Source organism: Oncorhynchus keta, chromosome 37 (assembly GCF_023373465.1).
Source record: "Oncorhynchus keta strain PuntledgeMale-10-30-2019 chromosome 37, Oket_V2, whole genome shotgun sequence".
NCBI lineage: Eukaryota > Metazoa > Chordata > Actinopteri > Salmoniformes > Salmonidae > Oncorhynchus > Oncorhynchus keta.
In genome coordinates, this window is record NC_068457.1 from 5,990,414 (window position 1) to 6,009,720 (window position 19,307).

Genomic DNA, 19,307 nt, shown 5'->3' on the forward strand with positions numbered 1-19,307 from the left:
TTTGTTATATGTTTGGGTAGGCCAGGGTGTGACATGGGTTTATATGTTGTGTTTCGTATTGGGGTTTGTATTAATTGGGATTGTGTATGATTAGGGGTGTGTCTAGTTAGGCTTGGCTGCCTGAAGCGATTCTCAATTGGAGTCAGGTGATTCTCGTTGTCTCGGATTGGGAACCGTATTTAGGTAGCCTGAGTTCGCGTTGTATTTTGTGGGTGTTTGTTCCTGTCTCTGTGTTGTAGTCACCAGATAGGCTGTAATTAGTTTCACGTTTCGTTGTTGTTTTCTTATATCAGTTATTTCATGTACCGCGATACTTTCATTAAAGTAATGAGTAACCTACACGCTGCATTTCGGTCTGACTCTCTTCATTCAACAGACAAATGTCGTTACAGAAACACCCACCACTCACAGACCGAGCAGTGTGTAAACTGGCAGGATCGAAAGGAGGACGTTATGGACGGTAGAGGCATGGATTATACGACGTGGGAAGAAATCGACAGGTGGGCGGCCGACCCAGAGAGAGTGCAGGCGTCCGCCTGGGATTCGCTTCAGCAGTGCGAAGAGGGCTACAGGCGAATCGACGCCGGAAAAAACGGAGAGGCGCTGGTTTTAACAGGCAGCGACAGCTGGAGCAGCAAAGGGAGGATGAATTATTTGGAGAATGGACATGGGAAGACGTGTTGGATGGTAAAGGTTGTTACACTTGGGAGGAGATATTGGCCGGAAGAGATCGCCTCCCATGGGAACAGGTGGAGGCACTAAGGAGAGCAGAGGCAGCCGGAGATAGGAGCCGACGATACGAGGGAACACGGTTGGCAAGGAAACCGGAAAAGCAGCCCAAAAAAATTATTGGGGGGAGGCTAGAAGGGAGAATAGTTATGCCAGGTAGGAGACCTGCGCGGGGCAGGCACCGTGTTATGCTATGGAGCGCACAGTGTTTTCAGTGCGGGAGCATAGCCCGGTGCGGCACATACCAGCTCTTCCTATTGGCAGGGCTAGAGTGGGCATCGAGCCAGGTAAGCTTGGGCAGGCTCAGTGCTCAAGAGTTCCAGTGCGCCTGCACGGTCCGGTCTATCCAGAGCCACCTCTACACACCAGTCCTCCGGTAGCAGCTCCCCGCACCAGGCTTCCTGTGCGTGTCATCGATCCAGTACCACCAGTTCCAGCACCACGCACCAGTCCGACAGTGCGCCTCGCCTCTCCTGTGCTGTCGGAGTCTCCTGTCTGTTCAGCGCTATCAGAGCCTTCCTTCCCTCCTGCGCTGCTGGAGTCTCCTGTCTGTTCAGCGCTATCAGAGCCTTCCTCCTCTACAGCGCTGCAGGAGTCTCCTGTCTGTTCAGAGCTATCAGAGCCTTCCTTCCCTCCTGCGCTGTCGGAGTCTCCCGCCTGTTCAGCGCTATCAGAGCCTTCCTCCTCTACAGCGCTGCCGGAGCCTCCTGCCTGTTCGGAGCAGCCTGAGCTGTCAGTCTGCATGAAGCAGCCAGAGCTGCCAGTCTGCAAGGAGCTGCCAGTCTGCAAGGTGCTGCCAGCCTGCATGGAGCAGTAAGAGCTGTCAGTCTGTATGAAGCAGCCAGAGCTGTCAGTCTGCATGAAGCAGCCAAAGCTTTCAGTCTGCATGAAGCAGCCAGAGCTGTCAGTCTGCATGAAGCAGCCAGAGCTGTCAGTCTGTATGAAGCAGCCAGAGCTGTCAGTCTGTATGAAGCAGCCTGAGCTGTCAAGTCTGCATGAAGCAGCCAGAGCTGCCAGTCTGCAAGGAGCTGCTAGTCTGCAATGAGCTGCCAGTCTACAAGGTGCTGCCAGCCTGCATGGAGCAGTCAGAGCTGTCAGCCTGCATGGAGCAGTCAGAGCTGTCAGTCTGCATAGAGCAGCTAGATCCGCCAGTCAGCCATGATCTTCTAGATCTTCCAGTCAACCAGATTCTTCCAGATCTGCCAGTCAACCAGTCTCTTCCAGATCTGCCAGTCAACCAGTCTCTTCCAGATCTGCCAGTCAACCAGAATCGTCCAGATCTGCTAGTCAACCAGAATCTTCCAGATCCGCCAGCCAGCCAGGATCTACCGGAGCCGGCTACCTACCTGAGCTTCATCTCAGTACTGGGCTTCCTCTCAGTACTGGGCTTCCTCTCAGTACTGGGCTTTCTCTCAGTACTGGGCTTCCCCTCAGTTCCGGGCTGCCCCTCAGTTCCGGGCTGCCCCTCAGTTCCGGGCTGCCCCTCAGTCCCGAGCTGCCCCTCAGTTCCGGGCTGCCCCTCAGTTCCGAGCTGCCCCTCAGTTCCGAGCTGCCCCTCAGTTCCGGGCTGCCCCTCAGTTCCGAGCTGCCCCTCAGTCCCGAGCTGCCCCTCTGTCCCGAGCTGCCCCTCTGTCCCGAGCTGCCCCTCAGTCCCGAGCTGCCCCTCAGTCCCGAGCTGCCCCTCAGTCCCGAGCTGCCCCTCTGTCCCGAGCTGCCCCTCTGTCCCGAGCTGCCCCTCAGTCCCGAGCTGCCCCTCAATCCCGAGCTGCCCCTCAGTCCCGAGCTGCCCCTCAGTCACGAGCTGCCCCTCAGTTCAGTGGGGTTCTGGGTGAGGACTATTAGGCCATGGTCGGCGGCGAGGGTGGATTATCCCAGGACGTGAAGGGGAGGAACTAGGACATTAATAGAGTGGGGTCCACGTCCCTAGCCGGAACAGCCACCATGGACAGACGCCCACCCGGACCCTCCCTATGGTTTTGAGGTGCGTCCGGGAGTCCGCACCTTAGGGGGGGGTTCTGTCACGCCTTGGTCTTAGTATTTTGTGTTTTCATTAATTATTTGTTCAGGCCAGGGTGTGACATGGGGTTATTGTATTGTCGTATTGGGGGTTTTGTAGGCATTGGGATTGTGGTTGATTAGGGGTGTGTCTAGTATAGGCTTGGCTGCCTGAGGCGGTTCTCAATCAGAGTCAGGTGATTCTTGTTGTCTCTGATGGGGAACCGTATTTAGGTAGCCTGGGTTTCACTTTGTATTTCGTGGGTGATTGTTGCTGTCTCCGTGTAGTGTTCACCAGATAGGCTGTAATTAGATTTCACGTTCCGTTTGTTGTTTTGTATTAAGTTATTTCATGTATCGCGATAGTTTCATTAAAGACATGAGTAACCACCACGCTGCATTTCGGTCCGACTCTCTTTCGACAAACGAAGAACGCCGTTACAGCATAGTGGAGTCTTTTGTTATGACATGTAGCTAGCTAGCTAAACAATGAACCATAATCCCAATTCATGACAACCCTGCATGAATCTGCAGGTAGCTAACCAACCAGGTTCAATGTTTGCTTGCTAACATTAGGCTATACCGAGCCAAACAAATGGCTCCGAGATACGAATAATATTACTACACAGCTCATACACGTAATGTTAGCTAGCAAGCTAGCTAACGTATACAACTTGAAATGAAAAAACAACTTTCTGACAAAATTAGAAACGTGTAATATCTGAAAATGTAGCTAGCTAGACTATATTACCCGTATACATGGCTGGACACTTCTCGCTCTCTATCACTGATGCCATGGTTGCCCTTAGTTTGAAGATGTAATCCGGAGACAGGTGTTTTATCCATCTCCTTAGCTATCATACACTACTCTAATTCCACTGATTTCAAAACTCGGTCCTCCAGAAAGTGTAGAGCAACACTTATGCAGTTCTACTATGTGATATATTTTTTAAAGCCGAGTTTGACAGGATTGCCTACACATACTGACCAGCTCAAATACACAGACGTGTGGCAGACCAAATCGAACTCATCTCTCGACATGTCCAGCCCAGTCATTATCTCAGCCAATCATGGCTAGTGGGAAAGTTGCTCCCTTTTTCTGTGGCTAAACCAAATAGGCTCAAAATTTAACAATTGTATTGGTGGATTTAATTCGATTTTCTCATGATGTCAAGCAAAGAGGCACTGAGTTTGAAGGTAGGCTTTGAAATACATCCACAGGTACACATCCAATTGACTCAAATGATGTCAATTAGCCTATCAGAAGCTTCTAAAGCTTTTCTGGAATTTTCCAAGCTGTTTAAAGGCACAGTCAACTTAGTGAATGTACATTTCTGACCCACTGGAATAGTGATACAGTGAATTATAAGTGAAATAATCTGTCTGTAAACAATTGTTGGAAAAATTGCTTGTGTCATGCACAAAGTAGAAGTCCTAACCGACTTGCCAAAACTATAGTTTGTTAACAAGAAATTTGTGGAGTGGTTGAAAAACTAGTTTTAATGACTCCAACCTAAGTGTATGTAAACTTCCAACTTCAACTGTACGCCACTATGTTTGACAGCAGAGAAAACCCCCTAAATTATATATTTTCAACTTGAAATTTGATGACTTTTCCTAGAGTGACCCCAACATTAGAAAAAGTGAAACATCGCCTTTTTTCCATATTTCCATGAAAGCTGTACACCACCAGGGTACAACGATTGTCTTAGGGTCATTTTTGATTTCTGAGGTTTACACTGGGGTTTACACTGTTATTGTTTCCCTTCAATAAAATGCATTCAAAACTAATTTTTGCACATTTCTGCCGCTTTCCTAGGCTATACAAGTGCTGTCTCTTTCAAAACAAATAATGTTTACACCTATGCAGTGCCTTTAGTAATAATAATTATGACAGGTATGTTGGAATAAAAACGAGTGGTGTCCACTGATTAAAATGCTGTCTTTCTGCATTGTGAGGAGGGTAAACGCAGATATTCAAAAAGTTTGAGATAAATTACATGTTTCTTCATGCAAAATAGATTTGGGGTTAAAATTTAAATTAAGCTGATTTATTCTAGGGGTTTAGTGAAGGCGGGTCATCTTTTACCCTTAGGACAAGGGGAGTATACAGAATGCTAAGACTACACAAGGGTTAATTAAATGTTGGCTGGCAAATTTGTTGGTTACGCTATCCTTATGAACTGCATAGCATATCAATGCATCAAACTTGCTATTATATAAACTATTCACATCCTTTTTAGCATAGCTAAATGGTATAGTCGTTGTACATTCTCATTGGACATTGTTAGATAGGGTGCTTTGTAAATTCGCCAGAGTGCAGAATAACTGAAGAATTTATGAGCGGTCAACTCCCGCTGAATATGGCAGTTGACAGCAAACGTTAGGGAAAATAACGTAATTAAATTATTGACAGCAGCGCAGCGCAGTTAGTCACCAACGCTTTGAATAACATGGAAAAAGTCTAACCAGCTCTGCTGGGGTGAATAGAATTGTCAGAGCGAGGATGTATTTTCTTGTTTATGTCTGGAAGTAGCTTGCAAGCTAGCCTGTTTTGGGATAGGGGGCGGTATTTTCACGTCCAGATGAAAAGCGTGCCCAAACTGCCTGCTACTCAGGCCCAGAAGCTAGGATTTGCATATAATTGGTAGATTTGGATAGGAAACACTCTAAAGTTTCTAAAACTGTTACAATTACGTCTGTGAGTATAACAGAACTTATTTGGCGTGTGAAACCCCGAGGACAAACTATCGAGGCTTTCTATGGGAATCCAGATTTCTGAGGCTTTTGGTTGTTCCTAGGGCTTCCACTAGATGTCAACAGTCTTTAGAAATTGGTTGATGTTTTTCTTTTGAGTAATAAAGAAGTATGGCTATTCAGAATGAGGGTCGAGTCTAGTGTGCTGTTGTGTTTGGGGCGTGCGACCAAGCGCTCGCTCCACTTTCATTTTATCCACTATTGAACATGGTTTATTCGGTCTTAAATTTGATCGATTATTTACGGTATAAAATACCTAAAGTTGTATTAGAAAAGTTGTTTGAAATGTTTGGACCAAGATTACAGGTAACTTATTAGATAATGTGTAGTCATGTTGGATGAGTTGGAACCAGTGTTTTTCTGAATCAAACATGCCAAATAAATGGACATTTTGGGGATATAACGACGGAATTAATCGAACAAAAGACCATTTGTGATGTTTATGGGACATATTGGAGTGCCAACAGAAGAAGATCTTCAAAGGTAAGGCATGAATTATGTCGTTATTTCTGAGTTTTGTGTTGCGCCTGGCGGGTTGAAATATGATTGTCATGTGTTTGTTTGATGGGGTGCTGTCCTCAGATAATAGCATGGTTTGCTTTCGCCGTAAAGCCTTTTTGAAATCTGACACGGTGACAAGGTAACAAGAAGTTAAGCTTTAATTTGGTATATTGCACTTGTGATTGTATGAAAGTTATATTTTGAATAATTTTTTAACAAATTTTGCGCTCTGCAATTTCACTGGATGTTGTCGAAACGTTCTGCTAGCGGAACACTCAGCCGTAACGGGCTAGCCAACTTTAGCCAGTTAGCTTGGGTGCTTGACTGCCTTGGTGAGGTCAGAGAGCTTGATTCAACCCTGCTCCTTGGCAGATTTTGGGGTTGAATAATCCTTATGGGAATCATCAGTGGATTAAGTAACATATTAAAATTGGCATGGTATGAGCGAGAGCACAAATTATGTTTACAAATAGTCTCACTTTGTATCAAGCCACATTTGAAACAATCACTAAATCGTGTAAATGTGAGTGTTCTGTGTTGATACAATATGTAATGAATTGGTTATTGGAGTAAAAAGACGGAAGACACTCATATGCTAAACATCGCCATGTTAGTAAAATGTTTGGTAGAGCAGGGTCACAAGGCATCATAAGGGAAAGAACAACCAGCGAAACAGGAGATAACATAGTAATTAAAGTGGCATCCCTGTGATGAGAAGTTATTATGTTAGTTTTTGATTATAATTTGTGTCGTTGTTATGTGCCAGATGTTAAGACTACAAACCATTATAATTGGGTTATTTGCAGGATTTATTTGTTAATTCAATAGCGTTACTGACTGAAAACTGGCTTTCTGATTGTGATTCAACTATTGCCATGTTTTTCTTTTGTAGATATTGTAATGTCTGCTTCCAACTCACAGTCTCAAATACATAGATCCCCTGAACGCAGCTCACTTTCCAGCCTAATTTCCAGCTCACACTCTCAAACACATAGATCCCTGAACGCAGCTCACTCTCCAGATCCCAATCACCTGAATTCTGACCACCTGTTCACACACCTGTATGTCATTATCAAACACTATTTAGTTCAGTTCTTTGAACCCCATCATTGGTATTTTGTTTTTGTGACACACTTCTAGTCAGAGCTCTGTTTTTCCTGTAATTAATCCTCCTGTGTATGATAGCTTTGGCCTGTCTCTCTAACGATGCCCTTTGCCTATTCCCTGCTTGTACTTTTGCCTATCGGATTTCCTGTTATCAACCCACTGCCTGATCTCTTGGATGACGTTACTAGCCTTTTCGCTGCCTGTGCTGTAGCATTTTTGGACCACCTGTGTATAACCTTCTGCCTGCACCTGGACCCAGCTACTTGCCTCCTCCTGTGGTCCTTTACAATAAACACCTGCTGCGCCCTGCACTTGAAACCAGCTCTCTGTCTCCCACTATTACAGATAATGCAGCCAGTTTTTGTTTGAAGATGTAAACTGAATGTTTTCACAGCTTGCTTAGTTGAAATTTAAAGGCAATTCTATTCAACATAAATAGCGAGGCGATTGAGAGGTAATACATTTTTGTGTAGCCTAAATGGTCTGCTGGAATATTCTACTGAGAATGGACTCGATATTTGAATCACTGAATCATGAACTACACTACCGTTCAAAAGTCTGGGGTCACTTAGAAATGTCTTTGTTGTTGAAAGACAATCAATTTTTTGGTCCATTATTAAAATAACATCAAATTGATCAGAAATACAGTGTAGACATTGTTAATGTCTTAAATTACTAGCATACAAGGTGCTGACAGAGATGGTCGCCTAGCTTCGCGTTCTTAGGAAAAAATTAAGTTATCAGAGCTCCAGAGTATACTCGCCAATGTCCAGTCTCTTTACAACAAGGTAGGTGAAAGTGTTACCTTCCAGAGAGACATAAGAGATTGTAAAATTCTCTGTTTCACGGAAACATGGCTCACTCAGGAAATGTTAGAGTCGGTACAGCCACCCAATTTCTTCATGCATCGCGCCGCTCTGGTAAGAAGAATGGTGGGGGTGTATGCTTTATGATTAACGACTCGTGGTGTAATCATGACAACATACAGAAACTCAAGTCCTTTTGTTCAGCTGACATATAATTCCTTACAATCAAATGCCGACTGCTGTAAGGGTTTTCTTCTGGTGAAAGAGAGGCAGACCAAAATGCAGCGTGGTGGTTATTCATGTTTTTAATAAAGACGACTATACATGAACAGACTATACAAAACAAGAAAAGTGAAAACCTAAACAGTCCTATCTGGTGCAAACACAGAGACAGGAACAATCACCCACAAAACCCAACACAAAACAGGCTACCTAAATATGGTTCCCAATCAGAGACAATGACTAACACCTGCCTCTGATTGAGAACCATATCAGGCCAAATATAGAAATAGACAAACCAGACACACAACATAGAATGCCCACCCAGCTCACGTCCTGACCAACACTAAAACAAGGAAAACACATACGAACGATGGACAGAACGTGACAACTGCATTATCTACCAAGATAATTATTTTCCATTATAATCACAGCCGTGTATATCCCTCCCAAGCAGATACCTCGACGGCCCTGAAAGAACTTCACTGGACTCTATGTAAACTGGAAACCATATATCCTGAAGCTGCATTTATTGTAGCTGGGGATTTTAACAAAGCTAATCTGAAAACAAGGCTCCCTAAATTTTATCAGCATATCGAATGCACAACTCGAGCTGGCAGCATTCTGGATCATTGCTACTCTAACTTCTGCAATGCATACAAAGCCCTCCCCCACCCTCCTTCAGGCAAATCTGACACGACTCCATTTTGTTGCTCCCAGCCTATAGACAGAAACTAAAACAGGAAACACCCAAGCTCAGGTCTGTACAACGCTGGTCCGACCAATCGGATTCCACGTTTCAAGATTGCTTCGATCACATGGACTGGGATATGTTTCGGATAGCCTCAGACAACAACATTGATGGATATGCTGACTCTCTGAGCAAGTAAATTAGCAAGTGCATCAGTGATGTCACCCACGGTGACTATTAAAACCTTACCTAACCAGAAACTGTGGATTGATGGCAGCATTCGCGCAAAACTGAAAGTATAAAGACAAAGTAGAGTCACAATTCAATGGCTCAAACACGAGAGGTATGTAGCAGGGTCTACAGGCAATCATGGATTACAAAAAGAAAACCAGCCCATTCGCAGATATCGAGATCTTGCTCCCAGGCAAATGAAACAACTTTTTGCTCGATTTGAGGACAATACAGTGTCACTGACACGGCCCACTACCAAAACCTGTGGCCTCTCCTTCACGGTGGCCAACGTGATTAAAACATTTAAATGTGTTAACCCTCGCAGGGCTGCCGGCCCAGACCGCATCCCTCGCCGCGTCCTTAGAGCATACGCAGACCAGCTGGTTGGTATGTTTATGGACATGTTCAATCAATCGCTATCCCAGTCTGCTGTGGCCACATGATTCAAGAGGGCCACTATTGTTCCTGTCCCCAAGACAGCTAAGGTAACGGAGCTAAACAAATATCGCCCCATAGCACTCACTTCTGTCATCATGAAGTGCTTTGAGATACTAGTCAAGGATCATATCACCCCCACCCCTCCCAGCTGATACCCTGGACCCACTCCAATTTGCCCACCACCGCATTAGGTCCACAGAAGACGCAATCGCAACCACACTGCACACTGACCCATCCCATCTGGACAAGAGAAATACCTATGTAAGAATGCTGTTCATTGACTACAGCTCAGCATTTAACACCATAGTACCCTCCAAGCTCATCATTAAGCTCGAGACCCTGGATCTCAATCCCGCTGATCCTCAACACTGGGGCCCAAAAAGGGTGCGTTCTCAGTCCTCTCCTGTACTCACTCTTCACCCATGACTGCGTGGCCATGCACGTCTCCAACTCAGTCACCAAGTTTGCAGACGACAATACAGTGGTAGGTTTAATTACCAATGAGGAGGTTACAGGGAGGAGGTGGGGGCCCTCGGAGAGTGGTGTCAAGAAAATAACAAAGTAGATAATCGTGGACATCAGGAACAGCAGAGGGGGCACCCTATCCACATCGACGGGACAGTAGTGGAGAATGTAGAAAGATTTACTTTCCTCTGCGTACACATCACGGACAAACTGAAATGGTCCACCCACACAGACAGCGTGTAATAAAGGCGCAACAGCGCCTCTTCAACCTCAGGAGGCTGAAGATATTTGGCTTGTCACTGAAAACACTAAGACACTTTTACAGATGCACAATCGAGAGCATCCGGTCAGCCGGTATCATCGCCTGGTATGGCATCTGCTCCCCCCACAACCGTAAGGTTCTCCAGAGGATAACGCAGCACTGGGGGCAAACTACCTGCCCTCCAGGACACCTACATCACCCGATGTCACAGGAAGGCCAAAAAGTTCATCAAGGACAACAACCACCCAAGCCACTGCCTCTTCACCCCACTGTCATCCAGAGGGCAAGGTCAGTACAGGTGCATCAAAGCTGGGACCGAGAGACTGAAAAACAGCTTCTATCTCAAGGCCATCAGACTGTTAAACAGCCATCACTAACATTTTGTGCCTTTTCCTATCTTCTGCCCCTTTTTCCTCTTCCGCATAACACCGTCCTCCACCCCCCCAGTCGCTTTTCCTTCCCCACTATACTCTCCTCATCCACTAGTTTAAACAGTTTTCAGCAATCTAAGTCAGAGTACATTTTTCATCAGTATGAAACAAATCATTATGTTGATACTGAGCACAGCCCCATTGGTCAGAATGGTAGAAACAGACGCCTCACAAGTCGTCAACTGGCAGCTTCATTAAATAGTACCCGCAAAACACCAGTCTCAACTTCAACAGTGAAGAGGCGACTCCGGGATGCTGGGCTTCTAGACAGAAATGCTGGGGTGGGATGCTGGGCCCCCACCCCACCCCAATGGGTAGCACAGAGCAACACTTTAAGGGGCATTGCACTAATAATGGCACTGACTAGGAAAACGTTCCCGCTGTTATTAGTGCCAGTCTGCACGTTGAAACTAAAACAATGTAACTAATAATGGCGCAAAAAACTCCACTTAGTTATGAATTCGGAGGGCAGGCATTAGTAAATAATAAAGCATTTGACCTCTCACTAAAGGCGTCACTCAAAAGTTATACTTAAATCTGAACTAGATTTCACGAAAAATGTAAATCCCCAAAAATTGGAAGGTAGATACAAATGATTTGTGACATTGTGGTTACAATGAAGAATGTAAATAAGATGCTGTGTTTTTATTTACAGTAGTGATGGACAGATGGTGGCATTTTGAAAACAGGTTTTCAAACACTTGTAGCGAGATTAACAGGACAATAGACAGTTATAGCCCGGCTACTGTAGGTGTGGAAGTCACACCTGCCCAGTACTCCTCACCCCGCTCTAAACTCCACCCTTAGCACAGTTACCGTACAAAAACAAGCTGTTTATCTAACAAACAAAAAAACATGACATTGCGACCAAAGAGAACAGACAAAATGTACATCGTTTTCATGGTTCATTATGGCCTATTATAATATTGACCATGGTGTTCAGGTCAGGATAACCAAAACACTTTATTAATGCAACCGCTGTGTCAGATTTCAAAAAGGCTTTACGGCGAAAGCACACTGCGATTATGTTAGGTCAGCGCCTAGACAGAAACCCATACAGCCATTTTCCAACCAAGGAGAGTGTCACAAAAGTCAGAAATTGCATTAAAATGAATCACTTACCTTTGATTATCTTCATCTGGTGGCACTGCCAGGTCTACATGTCAGACAACAAATGTTTGTTTTGTTCGATAATGTTCATCTCAATGTCCAAATACCTCCGTTTTGTTGGTGCGTTTAGTTCAGAAATCCAAAGGCACAATGCACGCTCTCAACATTAAGACAAAAAGTCAAAAAAGTACAATAAAAGATAGTAGAAACATTTCAAACGATGTTTAAAATCAATCCTCAGGTTGTTTTTGTCATAAATAATCAATAATATTTCAACCGGACAAAAGCTTCGTCAATGGAAAAAGTAAACAAGAAATGCGCGCTCCCGATCACATGCTTGGTTCATGTCTGGAAATTTCCACTGTCCTCTCATTGAACGTGGTGCATCTCCCTCATTTTACAGAGTAAAAGCCTGAAACAATGCCTAAAGTCTGGTCACATGTTAAGGAAGCCATAGAGGTCGTGAACTGGGTCCTAAGTCTTTGTATGGTGGATAGGCTTTCAATGGAAAAACAGCCTTTCAAAATAATAGTACTTCCTGGTTGGATTTTCCTCGGGTTTTCATGTGCCATATCAGTTCTGTTATACTCACAGACATTATTTTAACAGTTGTGGAAACTTTAGAGTTTTCTATCCAAATATATTAAGTATATGTATATCCTAGCATATGGGCCTGAGTAGCATGGCAGTTTAAAGTGGGCACACTTTTCATCCGGAGGTCAAAATACTGCCCCCTGCCCAAGACAGGTTTTAAACAATATTTATATTTTTGAGACTGTGGGAATGGTCCGTGGGTACTAAGAACAATCCTGTCGAAGTTGTTTATTTGGTGACATCAGGAAGGACGGTATAGCACAGAATAACGTTAGCTTTGGAAGTGAACATTTCTATTCGTTTTCTACCTTGAATGTTTAAAACTTGTTATGGCTGCAATCCCACTAACGGGATAAGTGTCATCAACAATCGCTGAATAGCATAGCGCTACATTCAATAAATATTACTATAAATATTTAAATTCATCAAATCGCAAGTGCAATACAGGAAAACACATCTTAGCCTTTTGTTAATCCACCTGTCGTGTCAGATTTTGAAATGATTCAGCGAAAGCAATACAAGCGTTTGTGTAAATTTATCGATCGCACGATAAAACATTAAGTACACTTAGCATCAGGTAGCTTGGTCACAGAAATCAGAAAAGCAATCAAATTAATCGCTTACCTTTGAGGATCTTCGGATGTTTTCACTCACGAGACTCCCAGTTACACAACAAATGTTCCTTTTGTTCCATAAAGATTATTTTTATATCCAAAATACCTCAGTTTGTTTGCCGTGTTATGTTCAGAAATCCACAGGAAAGAGCGGTCACGACAACGCAGATGAACATTCCAAATAGCTTCCATAATGTCCACAGAAACACGTCAAACGTTTTTTATAATCAATCCTCAGGTTGTTTTTAAAATATATAATCGATAATGTATCAACCGCAAATGTCTTTTTACAGTAGGAGAGGGAAAATAAATACCTATACAAAGTCTGTTGCGCGAGCAAAACTCATGTGACCACTTGACGCGATGTTATCGTTCTGGTTCATTTTTCAAAATAAAAGCCTGAAACTATGTCTGAAGACTGTTGACATCTTGAGGAAGCGATAGGAAAAGGAATCTGGTTCATATCCCATTAAATCCAGCAAAGGGAGGCTATGGAACATGGAGTATTCAAAATAGAAGCTACTTCCTGTTTTGATTTTCCTCAGGGTTTCGCCTGCAATATCAGTTCTGTTATACACACAGACAATATTTTGACAGTTTTGGAAACTTTAGAGTGTTTTCTATCCAATACTACTAATAATATTCATATATTAGCAACTGGCCGTTTACAATGGGCACCTTTTCATACAAGCTACTCAATACTGCCCCTGCAGCCATAAAAAGTTAAAATATACGATTGAATATTAAACTATTTGTGAGAAGATGTAATGTCATGTTGGCCTTCTAAACAAGATACTTTTAACTAGTCAGTGGCCACACCCTCGTGAGCCTAGACATTACGCCGGAGTCATGGACCGCCCCTTTCTCAGAAGTGTATAAAACCCACTCCTGATGAAACTTACATTAGACCAGTCCGCATGCAGCTGTGGCTCCATGGCTGACAAATGGTTTAAAACTACAAGTCTAGAAAACCAGACCGCGTGTTGTGTTGGCTACACGGCTAGAAATGGTTAAATACTGAGACTATCAAGCACTACAAAATAAGAGCAATCCTAAACATAGAATTACTGGTCTGCAGCTAGAAATGACATAAACCTAGGATGAGAGTACTGACATCTGCCGAAACATCTATTCTAAGAACATGGCACGCCTGACATATCCATTATGAACACAACCCAAGAATTTCTGTCGATTGACTCTTCAGCAGACGGACCAGCGATTTCATCAGAGAGACAACAAGACAAACAAATGTATATATGTACATTGCAATTTCTTTGAGAATGAGCGGACTTTCATGTGCAAAGGATTAGCATTTCAATTAATATAATTATCAACTGTGCGTAGTGAATCCATTTAGTCTTTCCTGCTCTTTTATCTGTCCCCACCCCTTTCCATTATCTACCAAGCCATCATACCGGTTTAGCCCACTAGGGACGTATCAATATATTGTGTAGTAACCAATATAATAATAATAATAATAATAATATAATATCTACTGTTCATTTGTTACGTATGTTACGTATATTAGTTAGTTAGAAAATAAATAATTAAACCAATTTGTATATCGCTGATTCATCATTTAGGCTAGAGTTCGTGCAGATATCCAAGAGTTTGCGACATTCAGTAATGGTAACTTATGAAGTAATAATAATTAATTAGTAGAAGACTGTAATTGATCAGATATTAAAATATCTGAAGATTTATATTCGGGAAATTACAGCTCTAATTCTCAACATTGTCCGTGGTGCTCCGACTTCCTAGTTAATGAATGTTTACATGATTAGTTTAATCACATAATAAACCTAGAGTACTGATTTGATATAAACACATCTTCACATTTAATGATAGTCCAGAAACGACAACATGGAATTAGATAATTGGTGAATTTGTGCAGTTCGACTGCTTTGCAGACGGTCTGGAGATGGCCACAATCTTACCCATGAAGTAGGTGACCATTTTACACATGGCGGCTCCGAAGATGAAGTCCTCCAGCAGGTTTGGGATGAGCGTAAAGGGCATGCAGAAGACAGCCAACATCAGGTCACTGACCGCCAGCGACAGCAAGAAGGAGTTAGTGACCGTGCGCATGCGCTTGTTGACCGTCAGGACCACAATGATCAGAAGGTTGCCAAAGACGCTGAGCAGGAAGATGAGAGAGTAGAGCAGGATGCGCACCGAGTCCATCTCTGAGAGAGAGAGAGAGAGGCAGATGACAATGATCACATATTAAAACATCAGTAAAAGTCGGAAGTTTACATACACTTATGGCGGAGTAATTAAAACGTATTTTTCAACCACTCCACAAATGTATTGTTAACAAACTATCGTTTTGGCAAGTCAGATAGGGCATCTACTTCGTGCATGACCAGTCATTTTTCCAACAACTGTTTAGAGACAGATTATTTCACTTATAAGTCGCTGTATCACTATTCCAGTGGGTCAGAAGTTTACAAACACTAAGTTGACAGTGCCTTTAAATAGCTTGGAAAATTCCAGAAAATTATGTCATGACTTTAGAAGCTTCTGTCGATGTATTTCAAAGGCTACCTTCAAACTGAGTGGCTCTTTGCTTGACATAATGAGAACGTCAAAAGAAATCAGCAAAGACCTCAGAAAAAGACCTCCTACTTCCGGGTTGGAGCGAGCGGTCGCATCCGCATTTCGCTCCGCAGGTAGTATAACTTTTTCATTACATTTCATTACATTTCATTATAGTACAACGGTTTGATTTGTCTAATCTTAGCAATTTCTTCTTAGCTAGCTACATAGCCGTCTTTGTATCAAAGATAATTGCGTAATTATCGTATTTCGTCGTCCTAACGTAGTCTTCACTGCTCTGCCCAGCAGCTAGCCAGCTAGCAAACGTCCACCGATTAGCAGCACTGTAGAAACTATTACACTCAACTGAACGACTTGATTAGTGTAGTGTTAGCTAGCTACATAGCTGTCTTTGCTGTCTTCGTATCCAAGATAATTGTGTAGTCTTAGAGTGATTATCTTAATTTACCGAGGTTAGCTAGCCAGCTATTTGTCGTCCTTAACGTAGGAGACACTGCTAGCTAGCCAACAGCTAGCCAACGTCTTCCGAATAGAACTCAACAACCCGGTCGCATTCCGCTTCGCTCCACAGGTAGTATCACATTTTCATTTAATTTCATTACAGTACAACGGTTTGATTTGTTTGATCGTAGCTAGCTACATAGCTAGCTACATAGCCGTCTTTGTATCAAAGATAATTGTGTAGTCTAGAGCGATTTTCTAGATTAGCTAGCCAGCTATTGTCGTTCTTTTAACGCAACGTAACGTAATCAACACTGCTAGCTAGCCAGCTAACCCCCGAATAGCAGCAGTGTAGAAACTATTACACTCAACGGAACGACTTGATTAGTGTGGGGTCAACAACGCAGCCACTGCCAGCTAGCCTACAAAGTCAACAACGCAGCCACTGCCAGCTAGCCTACTTCAGCAGTACTGTATCATTTTAATCATTTTAGTCAATAAGATTCTTGCTACGTAAGCTTAACTTTCTGAACATTCGAGACGTGTAGTCCACTTGTCATTCCAATCTCCTTTGCATTAGCGTAGCCTCTTCTGTAGCCTGTCAACTATGTGTCTGTCTATCCCTGTTCTCTCCTCTCTGCACAGACCATACAAACGCTCCACACCGCGTGGCCGCGGCCACCCTAATCTGGTGGTCCCAGCGCGCACGCCCCACGTGGAGTTCCAGGTCTCCGGTAGCCTCTGGAACTGCCGATCTGCGGCCAACAAGGCAGAGTTCATCTCAGCCTATGCCTCCCTCCAGTCCCTCGACTTCATGGCACTGACGGAAACATGGATCACCACAGATAACACTGCCACTCCTACTGCTCTCTCTTCCTCCGCCCACGTGTTCTCGCACACCCCGAGAGCTTCTGGTCAGCGGGGTGGTGGCAATAATCCTCATCTCTCCCAGGTGGTCATTCTCTCTTTCTCCCCTTACCCATCTGTCTATCGCCTCCTTTGAATTCCATGCTGTCACAGTTACCAGCCCTTTCAAGCTTAACATCATTATCATTTATCGCCCTCCAGGTTCCCTCGGAGAGTTCATCAATGAGCTTGATGCCTTGATAAGCTCCTTTTCTGAGGACGGCTCACCTCTCACAGTTCTGGGCGACTTTAACCTCCCCACGTCTACCTTTGACTCATTCCTCTCTGCCTCCTTCTTTCCACTCCTCTCCTCTTTTGACCTCACCCTCTCACCTTCCCCCCTACTCACAAGGCAGGCAATACGCTCGACCTTACTAGATGCTGTTCTTCCACTAACCTCATTGCAACTCCCCTCCAAGTCTCCGACCACTACCTTGTATCCTTTTCCATCTCGCTCTCATCCAACACTTCCCACACTGCCCCTACTCGGATGGTATCGCGCCGTCCCAAGTTTCGCTCTCTCTCCCCCGCTACTCTCTCCTCTTCCATCCTATCATCTCTTCCCTCTGCTCAAACCTTCTCCAACCTATCTCCTGATTCTGCCTCCTCAACCCTCCTCTCCTCCCTTTCTGCATCCTTTGACTCTCTATGCCCCCTATCCTCCAGGCCGGCTCGGTCCTCCCCTCCCGCTCCGTGGCTCGACGACTCATTACGAGCTCACAGAACAGGGCTCCGGGCAGCCGAGCGGAAATGGAGGAAAACGAGCCTCCCTACGGACCTGGCATCCTTTCGCTCTCTCCTCTCTACATTTTCCTCTTCTGTCTCTGCTGCTAAAGCCACTTTCCACCACTCTAAATTCCAAGCTTCCGCCTCTAACCCTAGGAAGCTCTTTTCCACCTTCTCCTCCCTCCTGAATCCCCCCCCCTCCCTCTCAGCAGATGACTTCGTCAACCATTTTGAAAAGAAGGTCGACGACATCCGATCCTCGTTTGCTAAGTCAAACGATACCGCTGGTTCTGCTCACACTGCCCTACCCTGTGCTCTGACCTCTTTCTCCCCTCTCTCTCCAGATGAAATCTCGCGTCTTGTGACGGCCGGCCGCCCAACAACCTGCCCGCTCGACCCTATCCCCTCCTCTCTTCTCCAGACCATTTCCGGAGACCTTCTCCCTTACCTCACCTCGCTCATCAACTCATCCCTGACCGCTGGCTACGTCCCTTCCGTCTTCAAGAGAGCGAGAGTTGCACCCCTTCTGAAAAAACCTACACTCGATCCCTCCGATGTCAACAACTACAGACCAGTATCCCTTCTTTCTTTTCTCTCCAAAACTCTTGAACGTGCCGTCCTTGGCCAGCTCTCCCGCTATCTCTCTCAGAATGACCTTCTTGATCCAAATCAGTCAGGTTTCAAGACTAGTCATTCAACTGAGACTGCTCTTCTCTGTATCACGGAGGCGCTCCGCACCGCTAAAGCTAACTCTGTCTCCTCTGCTCTCATCCTTCTAGACCTATCGGCTGCCTTCAATACTGTGAACCATCAGATCCTCCTCTCCACCCTCTCCGAGTTGGGCATCTCCGGCGCGGCCCACGCTTGGATTGCGTCCTACCTGACAGGTCGCTCCTACCAGGTGGCGTGGCGAGAATCTGTCTCCTCACCACGCGCTCTCTCCACTGGTGTCCCCCAGGGCTCTGTTCTAGGCCCTCTCCTATTCTCGCTATACACCAAGTCACTTGGCTCTGTCATAACCTCACATGGTCTCTCCTATCATTGCTATGCAGACGACACACAATTAATCTTCTCCTTTCCCCCTTCTGATGACCAGGTGGCGAATCGCATCTCTGCATGTCTGGCAGACATATCAGTGTGGATGACGGATCACCACCTCAAGCTGAACCTCGGCAAGACGGAGCTGCTCTTCCTCCCGGGGAAGGACTGCCCGTTCCATGATCTCGCCATCACGGTTGACAACTCCATTGTGTCCTCCTCCCAGAGCGCTAAGAACCTTGGCGTGATCCTGGACAACACCCTGTCGTTCTCAACTAACATCAAGGCGGTGGCCCGTTCCTGTAGGTTCATGCTCTACAACATCCGCAGAGTACGACCCTGCCTCACACAGGAAGCGGCGCAGGTCCTAATCCAGGCACTTGTCATCTCCCGTCTGGATTACTGCAACTCGCTGTTGGCTGGGCTCCCTGCCTGTGACATTAAACCCCTACAACTCATCCAGAACGCCGCAGCCCGTCTGGTGTTCAACCTTCCCAAGTTCTCTCACGTCACCCCACTCCTCCGCTCTCTCCACTGGCTTCCAGTTGAAGCTCGCATCCGCTACAAGACCATGGTGCTTGCCTACGGAGCTGTGAGGGGAACGGCACCTCAGTACCTCCAGGCTCTGATCAGGCCCTACACCCAAACAAGGGCACTGCGTTCATCCACCTCTGGCCTGCTCGCCTC

General features: G+C 45.1%; 1 protein-coding gene across 1 annotated transcript in view; it reads right to left on the reverse strand.

The window, feature by feature from the left end:
- The window catches only part of cckbra (cholecystokinin B receptor a), a 47,128-nt gene that overhangs the window by 19,474 nt on the left and 8,347 nt on the right, over positions 1–19,307 (reverse strand). Inside the window, exon 2 of the mRNA XM_035755275.2 lies at positions 14,888–15,136. Coding sequence (XP_035611168.1) covers positions 14,888–15,136 — 249 coding nt within the window. The remainder of the gene's footprint in view (positions 1–14,887; positions 15,137–19,307) is intronic.